The following is an 18,335-nucleotide window of genomic DNA, read 5'->3' as shown; positions in this document are numbered from 1 at the left end:
ATTTTGTCCATCTACAGCTAGATTATTCTGTTTCTTTTCAGTCATTAGCATTTAATTTTACTTAAAAGTAATAGTACAGATGAAGAGCAGACTGGAATGGTGTTTAAAATTAACTTCTGAAAAATCACATTTATATAAAGGAAATAAAACAGGCCAGAAATCCAAAAAAGTGCAGCTTGTATTATTGCACTCGAATAAAATGTGCATTTGGGGCAGCATAACATAGGCCCACAGACCCAGAGGAGGAGGCAAGCCTAGGACAAGCCCAGGAAGTATTCCTGGGCCCCGAGCTCTCCAGTGGCCTCAGACACATTTCACATTTCGAAACATTCCGTTAGAGCTCTTTTCACAAGGGACTGCTGTGTCTTTCAAACGTTTTAGTCGCACCCACACTCTTCGTTTCAATCCTTGTGCAAGTTCAAGGTGCAGCTGGACCTCATGTGCTGGGGCACCTGTTACCGCACAGCACCCAGAGCCCAGGCCACGGAGTGGGGAAGGAAGTGAATTTCTACTTTACACAATTTCAGGGCCCAAAACTATGGCTATAGTTTACCCTTCACTCTTCATTTTGGTCATTTATATTAGACCATGAGCAAAAGTGACAGGGTACAAATCAGCACTAAAGTAATTCCTAAGCTACTAGAAGAAAATATAATTTAAATTTTAAAAGTCCCAGCCACGATCTTGGAGTAGCATAACTGTATGTATAAGAAAAAAAGCTGTAAACTTATAGAAAAGATAAACTCTTGACTTCTAAAAAAAAATAAATAAATTGATTTGCCCTTCCCTTGAGTGTTAAACAGAAAAATGTAAACCAGTGGACCCAGTTACCAAAACATACTTGTCTTCTTAAGCCAAGGAGGAACCTTAAAGTTCGGCCTGAGCTAGTTTTATCTTCAAGTTTTCTCTTGAGTTTGTCCACAAACTGAAACGTATCCAAGGAGTCAGAACCTTGGGTAAACCTTTAATGCAGCCAAGTCCTTGGCCATGAAGCTGGCCTCGATGGTCTCAATAGAGACATCTTCCAAAGCCTTTGCAAAGAAGCCAAGCTCTTTGCTGTTACCAAGCTTAGCTTGTGGGCAGAAATGGGAGCAATGGGGTTGGTAGATGTCTCCTGTCCCTTCTGGTACATGCGGAAGTGATGTGCTACAGTCCCATGGGCAGCCTCTGCTTCTGCTGTCTTGCCATCTGAACAAATCAGCACGCTGGTCTTCATGACAAGAGAGCCATAACCTTGGGCCACAGAATCGGACTGTATGGCGCCTTCGTGGTTTTTATAGCCTCCCTCTGACTTCATGGCTTGGGCCCCTATGTGGCCTCACACTGCGATTTGCACTGCTTGTCATAGACCTGAAAGATGTCTTTAAAATGTCCATCAGATTTCTTCAGAATAGTGTTTTTGGTGCTCAGCTACAAAGGCCCACTCTTACAGCCATCTAGAAAGCACTGTGTGCGAACTCTTGGATTAACTTATCTTGATTGTACATTCCCATGGCAACACCACCCCCCTCTTCAAAGTTATGTACCAGGTATGTCTGTTTTTGGATTCATCACTTGGTGTGTAGGTTATCTCTACTTTTGCAGGCCCAGGAACAACAAAGTCAGTTGCTCTGTACTGATCCCCGTATGCATGATGGCTTATGATGATGGATTTTACCATCCGCTCACAAGTCAGGGGGATAATTTTGCAAATAATAATTTCCTTGAAAACATTCCCAGAATATTCTGGATGATGCCATTTGGCGACTTCCACATCTGTTTCAACTTGTAATCCTCAACCCTCTTCTCATCGGGGTGATGGTGCCACACTGGACACCAGCGTTCTACTGTACAGCTTCTGTGGCATCCTCCTGAGTCAGCTGTGCAGGTCCTGCTCCACAGGAGAAATGAGGTTTTCTTTAATCAACTTCCAAATGGTTCGTGTCATAGCCTCTTCTTGCATCTCCACCACTAAGCCACCATAGACTTTTTGAGACATTTTGCCTTCACTAAACCTTTACAGTGAGTCAACTTCAAATCACTCCAGCTCCTCTCAGTCTTGTAGAGTCTGTGGAGCGCAGTGATCTCCTGCAGGGGCAGGTGGGCTGGCGATGCCCCGGGGCGAGGGTGGCATAGCCACTCCCCATCCCACTCATAAGCACAGGCAGCGGGGTCCCTGCTGTTCTGGCGTCAAACACAGCCTTCAAGAAAACACAGACAGGTAAGCAGGTGAGCAGCTTTTCCTCTTCCTGGCTTTTTTCTGGATTATTTCTTGAAAAAAATTAATATCTAGTAAAACTGAGTCAGAATTTTGTTCATTTGAAATCAGGACTTAACAATATATTTGAATAATGGTATAATAGTATAAGCAACAAGCTTTTATTTAAAAAATGTGAGCTGCACATTGGAGAGCCCGTGGGGGAACAGTGGCTCGGTGCTAGAGGTAGGCATTGGCAGCACCAGCACTTCAGCCAGCATCTCCTAACTTTGGGTTGCCAATTCTGACAATATTATAGCCGCCTAGAAAAACTGTTAGAAGTAGGAAAGTTCAAGAAATAGGTGTTATTTTCTAATAAATTGAGATACATGAGTCAAACATTTGTTTTCTCCTCAGTCTGTCTCAGGTTGATACACTGTGAAAACCAAAGAGCAACCTTTCAGCCTGTTGATTGATTCCTAATAGAAGCTTTTCTTAGCAGCTCCATCTTCACTTGTTAAGTTGTGCCATGCCATCTCCCTTTGGCTTCTGTTCATCCTCAGAAAATGGCTCACAGGATGTAGTTATAAGGAATTCTATTTCTGTTCCAGAACATTCTGATAACAATTTGCAGGAAATGGTGGTCTTGGGATTTGTATTTAAATCAAGAAATCTTCACTTTCTTATCTGATCTCTCGCTGATTATCCTTCTAGGAATTTTACTGAGTACTTCAGTCCTGGGACTCCCATTCTTTTACCAAAAGAACTGAAAGTAAAAGGTTTCAAAATAAGGCATTTTATTCCTCAGTGCCATTGTGTTAGAGGAACTGATACAGTTAGATATGCTTGTTTTAGGAGTCACATCTTACTGTAACCAGCACTATTATGGATTAAGTTCCATTACAATTATCTAGTTTCCAGATTGTGTATTTTGTGTGTGTGTGTGTGTGTGTGTGTGTGTGTGTGTGTAGGTGATGCTACAGTGTTGACTATTATTGTAAATAAAGTCCCTTAACTTACAAGTTAGAAATGCTTAATGTAGTTCTAGTGTGTTCGTCATGTGTCAAATTTAATTCATAGAGTAAAAATCAACCAATCCCCACAACACCATTGTTCTAACAATATCCAATATAACAAAATTTTTATTCTTAACAACAATGAAAAAAACCCTGGTATTTTGTATATTTTTGTATTTAACATTTATGCAATCTCTGAATTCATCTATAGAATAGCACATTCAGTGTGTGTTATTTATACATAGAAATTTCTTGTTTCAAGACCATTGGTCTGTGTTTTTTAGGTTTTAAAATAGTCACTGTGTAAAAGTAGATTTGACCTCAGCTGACAGCTGCCAATGACCGGGTTTCCTTGGGCATATTAAAAATGTCATTTTAAGAGCTGAGTCCACAGCAGAGAGAGGATTCTACTCTGGCTAGCTTCTTACCAAAAGAAGGTTCTTGCCAGTTCGATTCCCAGTCAGAGCACATTTCTTATTGATTTACTTTTTCATTTTTTTATATAGGGATCATGACAAAATAGTCACACTATTTTAACCATGTTGTGACACGATCTGACCATTATGACAAACTTTATTTTCATTAAGAAAGGCAGCATGTTTTGTGCATGGTTTTTCTTTTTGGAAAAGGCAGATAGCAGTAAAGAGGAACTCTGGGTCACAAGCATTTGTAAGTCTAGAGCGTATAAAGGAAATGCATTCGCTCTTACCAAAGCTATATTGCTCCATCATTGCAATCATGCATTAGTCTTGTTCTGTGTGTCTGCTATTCTAGTATCAGTTTTCCCCAGACTGGTACTTGAGCTGGATAAAATGAATGGATTAGAGATTCAAGCAGTTTATCACACAGTGTCCTTGTTATGCAAAGTCTAAGACTTTAGTTCCATTTATCTTTTCTTTTCTTTTTTTAATTACTCATTTTCCAGGGTAACACGCTTTAGAGATTTAATAGCCAGTTTACTTTTGTTTTCTTTTTGGATTTTGAGATTTGAGAAAAATAGAACCCTCTTTGAAATTTGAATTGCTCTGGAGAATTAAATATTATTAAGAAGTTTGTTAAAATTATTGAAAATAAACAACTCTTGGGCTAAATGTTAGGAATTATCTTTGAACACCAATATTTATTAGGAAGAGTACACTTTCCTCCAAGCACCTGTGAGAAACCTGGCTGATAGCTTCTTGCTTGCATTCTTCCCATGTCGCCTGCCATAGATGTCTTCTGCTTCCCTAACAGTTTCATGTGGTCAGAAAGAATCTGTGACTCCACTGTTTTCAGACCATCCTCTGCCCACAAGGCCAAAAATGATTGCTTTGCTATGTCCCATACTGAGGCATCACGTGAAGGGCTTAAGGGACAGTTGGCATTCCCTCCATTATAGGATCAACCTGAAGATTCTGAGGACCCACTTCCTGGAATTTTCACTTAGCCCTTCCCCTTGTCTGTGATTCCTCAATTGGCTAAGCCGTTTTCAGCCTTTCATCACAGTCTTCCTCACCATGCAACAAGCCGAGTACGGAGCAAAGTGCTGTCTTTTGTAGTGCATTTAGTTCTCCCCATGGTGTTCCTGCCTTCTCTGGCTGTCTTAGTCCAACTTGCCATCTTCCTTTAACAGGTTTTCCAGCTAGTTCACACTCTGCTATGAATTTGCATAAAGCCCCCTTTTTTTTTATTAATTTGGTTTGTAGGTGACTATACCATGATGAAACCTGTGGAGATTACATGGCATTTATCTGTCAGAAGAGGAATGAAATTGATTTGATTTGTTCTTACTAAGATACTTGAGATGCACAGGTAGGGTCCCTAGATCTGGCCGGTGACCAGGCCAATCTGTGGAGTGAACAGCAGGGTGTTCGGGAGGCCCTGCAGGCACCCACCTTGTCTGGCCTGGGACCTGCGGACTGGGGGCAGCTCTTGCATTGAGCATCTGCCCCCCTGGTGGTCAGGGTGCGTCATAGCGACCAGTCATTCCGCTGGTCGGTTGATTTGTGTATTAGGCTTTTATTATATAGGATGCTGGCTACTACTTAAAACATCAATAATTAACTTATTTTAGGCATTAGATAGGTTAAGAACTCATAAGACTGACCAGAATTTATATCCTGGTCGTTTCTCCACTTCTCTGATTATAAATTTATTTTTCTATAAAATTGATATAATGAATTATAGGAGTTGGTGTATGAAGTAAATGCTTAAACTTTTAAAATATATTTTATTGATTTTTTACAGAGAGGAAGGGAGAGGGATAGAGAGTTACAAACATCGATCAGCTGCCTCCTGCACACCCCCTACTGGGGATGTGTTTGCAACCAAGGTATATGCCCTTGACTGGAATGGAACCTGGGATCTTTCAGTCCGCAGGCTGCCATTCTATCCATTGAGCCAAACCAGTTAGGGGGTAAATACTTAAATTAAATGAACTTTAAAAGTTTCACACTGAATGATTGTCAATTCAATTCTCAATCAGAGCACATGCCCAGGGCTCAATCTCCAGTAGGGGGCATACAGGAGGCAGCCATTGATGTTTTGCTCTCACATCAATGTTTCTCTCTTCCTCTCTCTCTCCCTTTCTCTCTTTTTCTCTCTCTCCCCCTCCCTCCTTTGCTCTCCCTTCCTCTTTCTCTAAAAGTCAATTTTAAAAATCTTTTTTAAAAAGTTTAGCACTCTGTCTAGCATCTAAATGTTCAATAAGTATTAATAATTATTAAGTAATATATTTGAAGAATTGTTCTTTTAATCTTTCATCCCCTCCTTCCCTAGGTTTCTTTTTATTTTTTTCTCTGTGTCTTTCACTTTTACTCTCTTAACTTGCTGAAGATGTATTATTAACACTTTCAGTTAAATCCACAGGGTTTATGTAGAATACTTACATGCCGAACATCTTGGTTTATTGTATCCTAGCCTTGATACTATAGCTATGCCCATGTCCAGCTGCCTCCTCAAGTGGTAATCTGATTGACAGATTAGTCTATTTAGCCTCAGCAAAGATCAGTAAGGAAGTATCCTCTGTACAAGACAAAGAATTCTAAAACCTCGGGAATCATCTGATCCAGCTCTTCTCCTAAAAGAGTGCCTCATCTCAGTCTCCTGTGAAGTGATAGTTGTCTGGTTTTTCTAGCTTAAAGCATGGAGAATGCTGATTCAGTGGCAGATCCTTAGACTCCGATGATTGAAGTTGTTTGAAGGAATTGTATCAGTATTCTTTTAACTGGCACATTGCGGCTCTGCTACCTTCCAGGTCTCATAGTAGGCCCCGGGGGGTTGACAGCTCAGCGAAAGTCTCCAATCTTGAAGGACTCCAGTTCTCCTTTCACCTAATGCTAGAAGGCCTTCTCTGATAAATGCCAACCTGGGATCAAACATTTCCAGTGATAACAAGCACGCTGTTTCACAGGATAAAGCACTCTCTTCACGTGGTTTGTATAGTTGGAGTTCATTCTATCCCGTTGTTTCTGGTCTCGGTTTTTCACGTGAACACCTGTCTGTGAAATGGATGCAGTTAGCTGTGCTCCAGGTGTGGCTCTGCCCTGTCTCCTTCCTTAAGAGGCCCACTCAGATCCTTACTTAGGACCCTGGCCTAGTTGTTTGGATCAACTCTAATAATTAGAAAGACGTTTCCTTATTTGAACTTGTTACTTTTTAATTATTCCAGGTTCAGCTCCCTTAAGCAACAGCACAATATAAATCCACTTTCTCTCTCTCTCTCTCTCTCCCTCTCCCTCTCTCTCTCTCTCTCTCTCTCTCTCTCTCTCTCTCTCTCTCTCTCTCTTAAACATATTTGTATTGATTTCAGATAGGAAAGAGAGATAGAAACATCAATGATGAGAGAGAACCATTGATTGGCTGCCTCCTGCATGCCCCCTACTGAGGATTGAGCCTTCAACTTGGACATGTGCCCTTGGCTGGAATCAAACCCTGGACCTTTCAGTCCACAGGCTGATACTCTACCCACTGAACCAAGCCGGCTAGGGCCACTTTGTCTCTTTTATAAAACTCCTCCAGATGCGTGGATAGCTAGCATGCTCCCTCCTGCCTACACCTCTTCTCAGGCTAAATAGCCTCACTGCCTGGCACCTTGCTGCAGGGGCGTGATTTTACGGTTTTAGTCTGGGAATTCTTTAAGTGATGCTACTTCTTCTTCTAGCTTGGACACTGGAGACAGGCTTGGCCTTCTTCATGCACACACAGCAGCTCTTTCCACAGTCGTCCTGGTGTCTGGGAGCACGTCGGGCAGGGCAGGGCAGGCCTGAGCCTCACCCCCTGGTTCGCACACCCCAGTGGATCAGCTTTTATGGCCCACAGTGATTTTCACCCAGGAGGCCAGAGACACTAGGCTCTCGTGAGCTGCCCCTCTGGCACGCACAAGCTGAGCAGCATGTTCCTGTATCGCCCAGCATGCTCCTGCCTCATTCATATCAAAGGTGCTGCCTCTTGGGTGGGAACAAGCAATAGAGCCATTTTTGACATTAAAATAGAGTACTGAGAATATCCAAGATGGCTGCACAGGTAAACACCTAACCGCAGCCACACACAACAATTTCAATAAAATATAAAATGGACATTGCCCAGAGCTACAGGAAAGTCCACTGACTGGAAATTCTACAACAAGAAGGAAAGAGAAAACCAGAAGGAAAATCAGAGGAGCTGTAAAAGCCTAAGGTACAGAGACATGCGGCGCGCGCAGAGAGGACGTAGCCTGAGGGGAGGGGGTGGCTGGCGTTCCCTAGCAGAAAGGAGATAAAAGCTCCGGACTATGCTGAACCCCAGACCCAACGGCACTGAACCCCAGTTCTAGGGCAGACCCTGGGGACCCAGGCGCATACAGAGGGAGACTGGGCTGTGAGGCAGAATCCCCGGAGAGCGGCGAAAGGCAGAGCTCCCGGAGGTGCGCACATTGCGCGCAGAGGACAGACTGTTGACTCTGCTGCCAGGTTGCCCTAGCGGGAAGGAGACAAAAGCTCCGGACTGTGCTGAGCCCCAGTTCTGACTGCTCTGAACCCCAGTTCTAGGCCAGACCCGAGGGACCCAGGCTCATACCGAGAGAGACTGGGCTGTGAGGCGGAACCCGGGGGAGTGGCGAAAGGCAGAGCCCCTGGGGGCGCGCACATTGCGCGCAGAGAAGGGACGGTTGGCTGTGCTGTGGGATTGCCCTGGCGGGAAGGAGGCAAAAGCTCCAGACTGCTCTGAACTCCATTTCCAACCCCACTTCCAACTGAACTGAACCCCAGTTCCGGGCTCACTGGGGAAGAGACTAGACTGTTTGGTAGCAGGTGAAACTCGAGGGCACCTCACTCTCAGAGGTGCTTGTAGCGAGTACCGAAGGACCCTGAGGAACACCGAGACTCAGGAGCCGCATAAGGCGTGGCTGACGGAAGCCAAGGCTGTAGGCTCCACCCTGAAACTCCGCCCCCTCCAAGCAGAACACAGAGACTTTAAAGGCTACCAACTCAGGGAAGCTGCAAAAATGCCGAGACAAGGAAATAGATCACAAACGAAAGAAATGGAGGACAAAAAGTGACTGGTTATAGAGTTCAAAACCATGCTTATAAGGTTTTTCAAGAATTTCCTAGAAAAAAACAAAAAAAAAAGAATTTCCTAGAAAAGATCGATAAGTCCTATGAGGATATGAAAAGGGATCAACTAGAAATAATAAGGAATCAACAAGAAATAAAGAATACATTGTCTGAAATAAAACATATTATACAGAGTCCTAAAAACAGAATGGAAGATCGCAAGAATCAAGTCAAAGATTTGGAACATAAAGAGCCAGAAGACCCTCCTCCGCAGAAGCAAGAAGGCAAGAGAATCCAGAAAGTTGAATATAATGTAAGAAACCTCTGGCACAACTTCAAGCGAACCAACATCAGAATTATGGGGGTCCCAGAAGATGAGAGAGAGCAAGATATCGAAAACATATTGAAAGAAATAGTGACAGAAAACTTCCCCCACCTGGTGAAAGAATTAGACTTACAAGTCCAGGAAGCGCACAGAACTCCAAACAAAAGGAATCCAAAGAGGACCACACCAAGACAAATCATAATTAAAATTCCAAGAGCAAAAGACAAAGAGAATATTAAAAGCAGCAAGAGCAAACCAGGTAGTTACCTATAAAGGAGCACCTATACGATTGTCAGCTGATTTCTCAACAGAAACCATGCAGGCCAGACGGAAATGGCAAGAAATATTCAAGGTGATGAATAGTAAGAACCTACAGCCAAAGATAATCTACCCAGCAAAGCTATCACTCAGAATTGAAGGCCAGATAAAGAGCTTCACCAATAAAAAAAAAAAGCTAAAAGAGTTCATCACCATTAAACCAGAATTATATGAATTGCTGAAGGGGGTTCTTTTGGAAGAGAAAGTAAATAAAGATAAAAACTATGAACTATCAAGAAGTGAATCTAAAAACCAAGGAAATTAAAAAAAAATCTGATGAACAGTATTAACTGTTGAATATAATAGAATCAGAGGTATGGAAGGGGAGAGAACTGATGATTCTTGGGGAAAAGGGGAGAGGGGGATGTGGGAAGAGACTGAACATAAACTGTGCACCTATGGATGAGGACAATGAGGGGTGGGGAAAGGGCAGAGGGTGGGGTGGGAACCTGGTGGAGGGGAGCAATGGAGGGGGGGATAAAAAGAGGAACATTTGTAATAATATGAACAATAAAGATTTATTTAAAAATAAAAAAATAAAACAATTCAAATTAAAAAAAATAGAGTACTACTTGGCTTCTGGAAAAGTTGATCATTTGTTTGATTCTGTTAGGTTTATGATCATTTTATTCCCTTTGTTTTCACTCTCTTCCCATGTTTTATGTAGAATGGTGCATTCAAATCTAGTTTGAATTTAATTTCATGAGTTATGTATGACACTTAGGAAGTAAGAGTTGATAATAAATATTGTGCTTTCTGCATTTTGTCATATTTTCTGTGCAACATATGAAAGGGCTTAGCTTTCGTCCCTTTACATGCTGGATATTATGTAGGGCAGACGAAGTAAAAGCTGTTATCTTTCGGTATTGCTACTGCAACCAGGACTCTTTTCCTGGGACTTGTAAACCTGAAGATAATCTGTGGCATGACTCCTGGACTCCTTGAATAGCCTAAAGTTATATCCCATTTTTGTGTATAACTTCTTGTTTGCATTTTTCTGGAGATTCTTCAAGGCATCTGAGACCAAAAATGTGGTTACAGATGACTAGATGGAAGTTTCAAGATCCTGCAATTGAACTAAATATGTTTTCTAATTAGGACTTACTATGGTGGTGTTGATTTCTTTTATATTGAAGGAAATTGTCATTAAAAATTTGTTTTAGCCCTAACCGGTCTGGCTCAGTGGATAGAGCATCTGCCTATGGACTGAAGGGTCCCAGGTTCAGTTCCTGTCAAGGGCATGTATTCTGGTTGCAGGCTCAATCCCCGACCCTAATTGGGGCGTCAGGGAAGGCAGCCAGTCGATGTGTTTCTCTCTCATCAATGTTTCTTTCTCTGTCTCTCTCTCCCTTCCACTCTTTCTGAAAACCAATGGAAAAATGTCCTTAAGTGAGGATTAACAAATACATGTGTGTGTGTGTGTGTGTGTGTATTTGTTTTAAACTAAGCTTATAATTGAACGTCATTCTGCCTTGGTCTTTGAATCAGAAGCAACGTGGTGATAGTTTATGCACGAAAACCAAAATGAAACGGAAGAGTGCCACCTAGAGGCCCTAACAAGTTTCACATATTTGGAATCAGGCCCAGGCCTTCTCCCTGCACAGGGGTCTTTAGCTTTAGTTACGGTATGTTCTAAATTAAGGACATTTTTTTCCTCAAGTAATTACAGACCATAAAGGTGTGTGTCAGTGATATTTATAACCTATTTAGATGCTACAATTGTGGGGTCTATTCTTACTACTTTGAAACATAATTTTAATAGAAGCTTAATGTTATAGGTAGCATTTCCTCTATGTCTTAGGGCTGTAGGAAATTCAGGCTTTAGAATCTACATTGCATTTGAATATACTTTTAATAACAAATTAATTCCTGCTAAAAAAACATTTTAATATAGGGATTTTACTTTGTTGTATTTTCTAAGTTAGACTAAATTAAAAATTAAGAGCAATTTGCCTTAATTACTCTTTGTATTCCTTTCAAGATGGTGATATAGAATAGAGTTTGCTAAATGTTGCAGAAATTGTGGGGTTGCAGAGTTTAATTCACTCTGAATAAATAGATAAGCAGAATTTAATCCATGTAAAGATGTCTAACAGGGAAGTCAAGAATAGCTCTCAAGTCCCAGCTCTGCCATTACTTTGCAATGTTGAGTTTGTTTACTTGTTTCTTCTTTGTTTATAAATGGTGCTGATAGTAGTATCTAAGTTAAAGTTCTTATGAAGATTAAATGAAATACAGTGTAATCATAATACCTTATATATAAAAGAGTCTTTTAAAATTAGCAGTAGTTTACTATTGTTAGTATCACTAGTCAGTTTTGTTTTCAGGATAGTTATAATGAAATAGAAACAGAAAAATTTTTTAACCTATATCTTATAGACTTTTGTAATTAAAAAAACATTTTCACAAATACAATCTTCTTTGGTTAGAGTAAGTAGTCAATACATGTTTATTTGTTCATATAGTCAGTAGCTATGTATTCAGTTCCTGTAGGTGAAAATAACCATGGTTGGTATTAGAGGGTTGGTACTGAAAACAGCATAGGAAAGATGTGGACCTTACACTGTGGTGAGAGAGTTCGACAATAGACAAGTAACTAAATAAATAAGATTATTTCACAAAGAAGTCATTAGTGTGAAGAGAACTAGTGTAATATAATAGATAGTGACTGGAGGCCTAGTTTAGGTGGCCAGGGAAGAGCTTCTGAGCAAGAGACATTTAAGCTCTTACCCAAATGACAAGGAGCCAACCATGTGAAGGTAAGAGGGGCAGCCATTGCAGCTAAGGGAAACAGCAAGTGCAGAGGCCTTCGGTGCGGTATGTTAAGCATGCGCACAGGCTAGGAAGCATGCCAGTGCAGTTGGACGGAGCTCCATGCACCAAGGGGAGATGGCAGGGGATGAGGTCAGAGACGGAAGCACAAGACTGTAGGCGCAGGACTTCATAGTTTATTCTGAGGGTTATGGAAGAGTTTGGGGAATTGTAGGCAAGGTAGTAATGTGCCCAGATTTCTGCTTTAGAAATAGCTTTTCAGTGGAATGGAAGCAGGAAAACCATATAGGAAACTTTTGCAATAGTCTAAGTGAGAGATGATGGTATCTTGGATGAAGATGTTGAAAGAATGGTTCAGAAGTTTGGGTCCTGCCTACAGCTCTGTAGTACTGAGGCAGTATGATTTGAAATCTGACTTACCATGTGGGCCTGGAGAAGTTTATTAACTTCTCTGTGCCTGATTTTTACCATCTCTGAAATGGTAATGGCTATAATACCATCCTCTTGGTTGCTATCAGGATTAAGTGAGAAAATCATAATTGTAAAGTGCTCAGAAGTGTTAACGCTGTTTTTATCATCATCATCACCATCACCACCTTTATTACAGGCACTACTCCCACACCATCCTCAGCACCCTCAACTTACAGATGAGAAAACTTGGAAGATGGTTTTGAAATAGAAATATAAGCTTATTGATTTTGAATCTATTATTCTTTGACCAATATGTTATGTAGTCTGAGCTCCCAGAGCGAAATAGCTGTTGGTGTGAATCTCTAGCTCAGAGTCCAGTTGCGTGCAGGATGTTGAAACACCACTGAGAAATTTGCAAAGCTCACAGGGAGTCCTGGTGTGTGCGAGGGAGACATCTGGTGCGTGCTGCTCCCCCATGCTTGAACCATTAGAAAGTCTAATTCCCTGAGTTTGAAGAGAGGTTTGGTCTCCTAAAGTCAGAGCATGAGTGTGCATATAACAATACATGTCGGAGGAAAGAACTCACTGTTCTGAGGACCTTATAGTACACTGAATCTCTTTCAAGGTCATTCATCTCCTCATTAATTGTGTCAAATGGGACCATACATAGTATAAATAAATGAAATCTATGGATTATCCTGAGCTTTTTCTAATCAAACTTTTAGTGAAGGTATTAACAGGCCTACGAGATTTGAATTTATCTTATCTCCACCTCTTTTCGCCTTTGCCAGTCCCCCTGGAGTAAGCAATGACATAGGTAAGGAGCAAGAGAGACAAATGAGAAGCAAGGAACTTGAAAATCTCCTTACTCACCTTGCCTCGGTGGGGGCACCACTGCTACCACCATCCCGGAATTAAACGCAGGCTCTTTGTTGCAGAATGTGAGCACTTGATCCGCCACATGCTGGTGCTGGACCCCAGTAAGCGCCTCTCAATGGAGCAGATCTGCAAGCACAAGTGGATGAAGTTAGGGGACAGTGACCCCAACTTTGACCGGGTGAGTGAGCACCACTGCCTTAGGGAACTCCTCTCAGAACTACTGAAACCTCTTTTGCATGAGATTGTAATCAGGCCAGGACCTGAAAAGGCGGCCCAGGGAACAAACTATTGGGAAACACTCAGCAAGGAGTGAAAGTAGGACTTTTAAATCAGCAGCTGATGGAGAACAGTAAGACCAGTTCCCCACTACTTACCCCAAGTCATAGTCTCTTGGCTTTTGAGACAGTTTAGCCCACAGTTCTGCAGCTTACCCACCACGGGGGACGTCTCGATCTCTTGTCCTAGTGTGCTAGCTCAGTGGTTCCTGTAGCATACCTTTATTTAAACCAGTGGTTCTCAACCTTCCTAATGCCGTGACCCTGAACCACAAAATTATTTTCGTTGCTACTTCATAACTGTCATTTTGCTACTGTTAATGAGTTGTAATGTAAATATCTGTGTTTTCTGATGGTCTTAGGTTGAGAAATGCTAGCAGGGTCGCCTAAGACCATCGGAAAACACAGATATTTACATTATGACTCATTAACAGTAGCAAAATGACAGTTATGAAGTAGCAACGAAAATAATTTTATGGTTGGGGATCACCACAACATGAGGAACTGTGTTAAAGGGTTGCAGCATTAGAAAGGTTGAGAACCACTGATTTAAACCATTGTTGCCATTCCAGGTACCCCAAAGTTGCTCATGAAAATGGGGATCTTGTCTTCTCACAGCTACATACCCTGGGGCTTTATTGCTTGGGCTTTGTATGAGGCCAAACATATCCCAAGCTGGGGACCTGGAACAGCTTGATGTGTGGTTACTTGCATATGTGATATATCATCTTAGCATGGCTAATTTGGGGTTTGGTGGCTTACTTTTTTTTTTTTTTTTTTAATATTACAGTTAATAGCTGAATGCCAACAACTAAAAGAAGAAAGACAGTCAGACATTTTGAATGAGGATGTCCTGTTGGCCATGGAGGAGGTTGGACTGGAACGGGAGCGAATAATACAGGTATCTCTAAAGGAATGGAGAACAAAGGAAGATGTAGCGATACTCCCTCTGGCCTGCCTTTTTAAATGTTTTCTCCTTCTTGGGAACTTGGGTCTTTTTTATTTAAATAATTTTTTAAAATTTTCAATGATATATAATATTATGTTAGTTACAGGTGTACAACATAGAGGTAAGACCTTTATATAACTTATGAAGTGATTACTCCAGTAAGTCTAATACCCGTCTTATATCATGTTGACTGTCTATCCTATGCTGTGCTTTGCATCTCCATAACTATTTTATAACCACCAATTTGTGTTTCTTACTCCCACCTCCTTTCACCCACCCCTCCCATCTGGAGACCAGCAGGAACTTGGATGTTTTTGTTTCTCCTGTTCCTCCTCTGCCCTCTCCAGGCCTTAGAACAGAGATGCTTTGGTCTTGTAATGTTGCTATTGAAAGAGTTTGGTCATTGAGATGCCATTTCACTCTTTTCCTCTCTCTCTTGGTAGTCATTAAAGTCAGATGCCTATGATCACTATAGTGCCATCTACCATCTGCTGTGTGATCGACATAAGAGACATAAAACCCTGGATCTTGGAGTACTTCCCGGCGTGCCCCGAGCCAGGGCCTTTCAAGCACCAGTCAGTATCCAGGTGGGCAATGATTCCTGTGACCTGATTCAGGACAAGTAACATTTAGGGGGATTGGGAGGACGGAGGGGGGTTAGCCACTGCTCAGGAATTCTTAAGTCCAGAGATCAAGCAAAGATTGGACTTTTCTTAGAGAGGATGGAAGGGTTTCACAAACTTGAGGTAGACAGTGGTTGCAGTGTGTGGTGGTTGTTTTATAAGAAGCAGCAAATCATTGAGGCTGTTGTTTCTAAAACAACAACAACAAAAAACCTGTCTTAATATAGCTTCTAAAGAACCAAAGAATCAGAGGTAGAAACATATACTTAAGCAATCAAGGCTACTTTGAGCCCTGGCTGGGTGATTTAGTTGATTGGAGCATCATCCAAAAGGGTGTGAGTTTGATTCCCAGTCAGGGCACATACCTAGGTTGCGGGTTTGATCCCTGGTCTGGGTGTGTATAGATAGCAACCAATTGATGTTTCTCCCTCACATGTTTCTCTCTTTCTTCCTCTCTCCTTAAAATCAATAAAAACATATCCTCGGTGAGGACTAAAAATAAAAAGAACACTTTGAAAGACTATCCTTTCCCTCTAGTGTTTACACAAACTTTACAGTATGTGTGTGCGGGATGTGCTTCTTTCCAGGCGGAGCAGGCGGGCACCGCTGTGAACATCAGCGTTCCCCAGGTGCAGCTCATCAACCCGGAGAACCAGATTGTGGAGGCAAGTGGCCTCTCTGATGTTGCCAGCTGAAGTCTTTCCATGCTCTTGCTTCCTTTCCTTACTTTTATTTCCAATTATTTCTCATGTCTCATTCAGTTGTGTTTTCTTTCACCTCAGCCGGATAGGACCGTAAACTTGGACAGTGATGAGGGTGAAGAGCCTTCCCCGGAAGCATTGGTTCGCTATTTGTCCATGAGGAGGCACACAGTGGGCGTGGCTGACCCCCGGTGAGTATCTGAGTTCTAATTAACCTCAGGGCCAAGAAGTCCCTGACTGAATTCCCACCAGTGCATTTTTCCCACTTCATTGTATCTCCCAGATGAAAACTAATCCCGTGGCCAAGACATGTTTGTAACCCAGCTCAGGGTCCCCAGCAGACCAGATTTGATTTGCTAAAAATATTACAGAGCTGCGCCTAGTGGATGGTGGGCTAGTAGCCACCATCATGCCAATTAATCACAGCATTTTGGTGAAGAGTGTGATAGTCTCTGTGTCCACAAAGGTTGAGGTCTTCTAAGTCATGTGAAAGTGCTTCTCAAAGTTTGTCTGACTGACAGCTTCGAGTGATGGTCGCTACATGTTCTAATGTACGACTCATCTTGGAAGTGAGGACAAAGGATATGGTGTGGTTGATCTGTATTACAAATTAAATTAAGGAAACAAAAATCATACTGAATAAGTACCAGTTTCCCAAAGTGTTTTCCCAAATAGTCCTTCTGTATGCCCTCCCACCTGGGAGATATCCTAAAGGCTGGCTCTCTCCTTTTTTGTTCTCCATTTGAAGACTCAGATTTAAAACACCTTACATCTTTTCTGGGTACTTCCTTTACTGCACAGAGAAGAGAAGGTTGTGTTAGAGAGTTCTCTTTAGAGTTCAGCTAGATGTAAAGCCAGTTTTTTAAAAAAAAATAAATACCTCTTTTCTCTGAAAATACCTCTTTTTCCAGAAAAAAGGTCTCCAGGCCGGCTGATTTGCTTGCTTTAGGTTTCTCATTCTTGGCCTACATTCACACAGGCAACAGGGGAACATTCTGTCTCCAAAGGCTGTGTCCGCAGTGTTGCTCTGCCAGTGGAAAGACCTCTTGGTTCAAAGTGTGCTGTGAATCCCACGGCAGGGGCGTGACAGCCCTGCACATTGCCGCATGTCTGTGCTGCTGCCCCTGACAGGAGGAATAGCCTTCCTTCCCTGGTGAATGAGTTGCCATTCCAGGTAGCAGGTTTTAGTGAGTGGCCTATGTCCTCCAGAAATGTGCTGTTCACCTCCAGACTGTGCAGGCCCAAGCTGGACTGGTGCCACTATTTCCTCGGGGCTTAGAGCTGTTGGTTTCACATGAATGGTCAGTAAAGAATAGCAGTCCCCAGTTCCAAACAGCGAAGTGGCAGGCAGCCAGGTTCCACACATTGGGCTTCTACTGCCTTGGGATCTTAGAGAAAAATACAATTTTGCAGGGAAAGTGAAAAATATATAAAATAAATTATACTGAACTTATCAGTTTCATCAGTTTTGGGATATAGCACTTTTGAGTAAGAATATTATCAGAGAAGATGGCAGCATAGGTAAACACCAATATTCACCACCTCCCACAACCACATCAAAATTACAACTATAATAAAGAATAATCATCATTCAAAGCAGCTGAATGGAAGTCCTACAACTAGAAAAATAAAGATGAAAGCACACCAAGACTTATAGGAAGGGCAGAGGTGCTGAACAGGCTGTGGCATTTTTTTATTTTTTATTTATTTATTTTTTTAAATATATTTTATTGATTTTTTTTACAGAGAGGAAGGGAGAGAAATAGAGAGCTAGAAACATCGATGAGAGAGAAACATCGACCAGCTGCCTCTTGCACACCCCCTTCCGGGGATGTGCCCACAACCAATGTACATGCCCTTGACCGGAATCGAACCTGGGACCTTTCAGTCCGCAGACCAACGCTCTACTACTGAGCCAAACTGATTTCGGCTGTGGCATTATTTTAATTGGGAAAGATCGCCAAGGTCTCCTGTAAGAAGCAGGGGCTCCCAGCCCCATTCCAAACCCCCAAGCCCAGGGTTCCAGAGCTGGGCAGAGAAGGCCCCCTAACTTTGGGCTATAAAAACCAGCCAGGATTGTGGCTGAGTAACACAGAGACTGCTGGAGACCCAGCAGTTCCTCTTAAAGAGCCTGTGCACTGACTTACAAGGTCCTGTTTCCTTTGATCTCCAGCACTGGGTGGCAGCTTTGGGGAATCCAGGGACATAGGACTGTCTGGTGTTGGGGCAGGAACTCAGGGGGAGGCTTTCTCTCAGACCAGGATGTTCTCACAGGTCATTGTTGCTATGCTGGTACCTCCCCTATTACAGAACTAATTAGCAGTCATATCTCAGTTTCCATCATTGTGGTCGACACTGTTCACTCCATCCTGATGATTCC

The 18,335-nt window shown here is 42.2% G+C and overlaps 1 protein-coding gene and 1 pseudogene across 7 annotated transcripts in view; one reads left to right on the top strand and one right to left on the bottom strand.

Moving 5' to 3' along the window:
* SIK3 (SIK family kinase 3) overlaps positions 1-18,335 on the top strand; it is a 233,161-nt gene that overhangs the window by 179,602 nt on the left and 35,224 nt on the right. For all 7 annotated transcript variants that reach the window (XR_006740870.1, XM_036428322.2, XM_036428320.2 and 4 more), the window contains 5 exons: positions 13,467-13,585; positions 14,473-14,583; positions 15,075-15,218; positions 15,842-15,919; positions 16,037-16,146. Coding sequence is in view for 6 of the 7 variants with exons in the window: in XM_036428322.2 (XP_036284215.1) it covers positions 13,467-13,585; positions 14,473-14,583; positions 15,075-15,218; positions 15,842-15,919; positions 16,037-16,146 (562 nt within the window). In the remaining variant the exon portion in view is untranslated. The remainder of the gene's footprint in view (positions 1-13,466; positions 13,586-14,472; positions 14,584-15,074; positions 15,219-15,841; positions 15,920-16,036; positions 16,147-18,335) is intronic.
* On the bottom strand, positions 279-2,039 carry LOC118713610 (annotated as a pseudogene).

The sequence above is a fragment of the Pipistrellus kuhlii genome, unplaced genomic scaffold (assembly GCF_014108245.1).
Source record: "Pipistrellus kuhlii isolate mPipKuh1 unplaced genomic scaffold, mPipKuh1.p scaffold_m20_p_9, whole genome shotgun sequence".
In the NCBI taxonomy this organism is placed as follows: domain Eukaryota; kingdom Metazoa; phylum Chordata; class Mammalia; order Chiroptera; family Vespertilionidae; genus Pipistrellus; species Pipistrellus kuhlii.
Note: the sequence above shows the minus strand (reverse complement) of the source record. Positions and strands in the feature narration are given on the sequence as shown.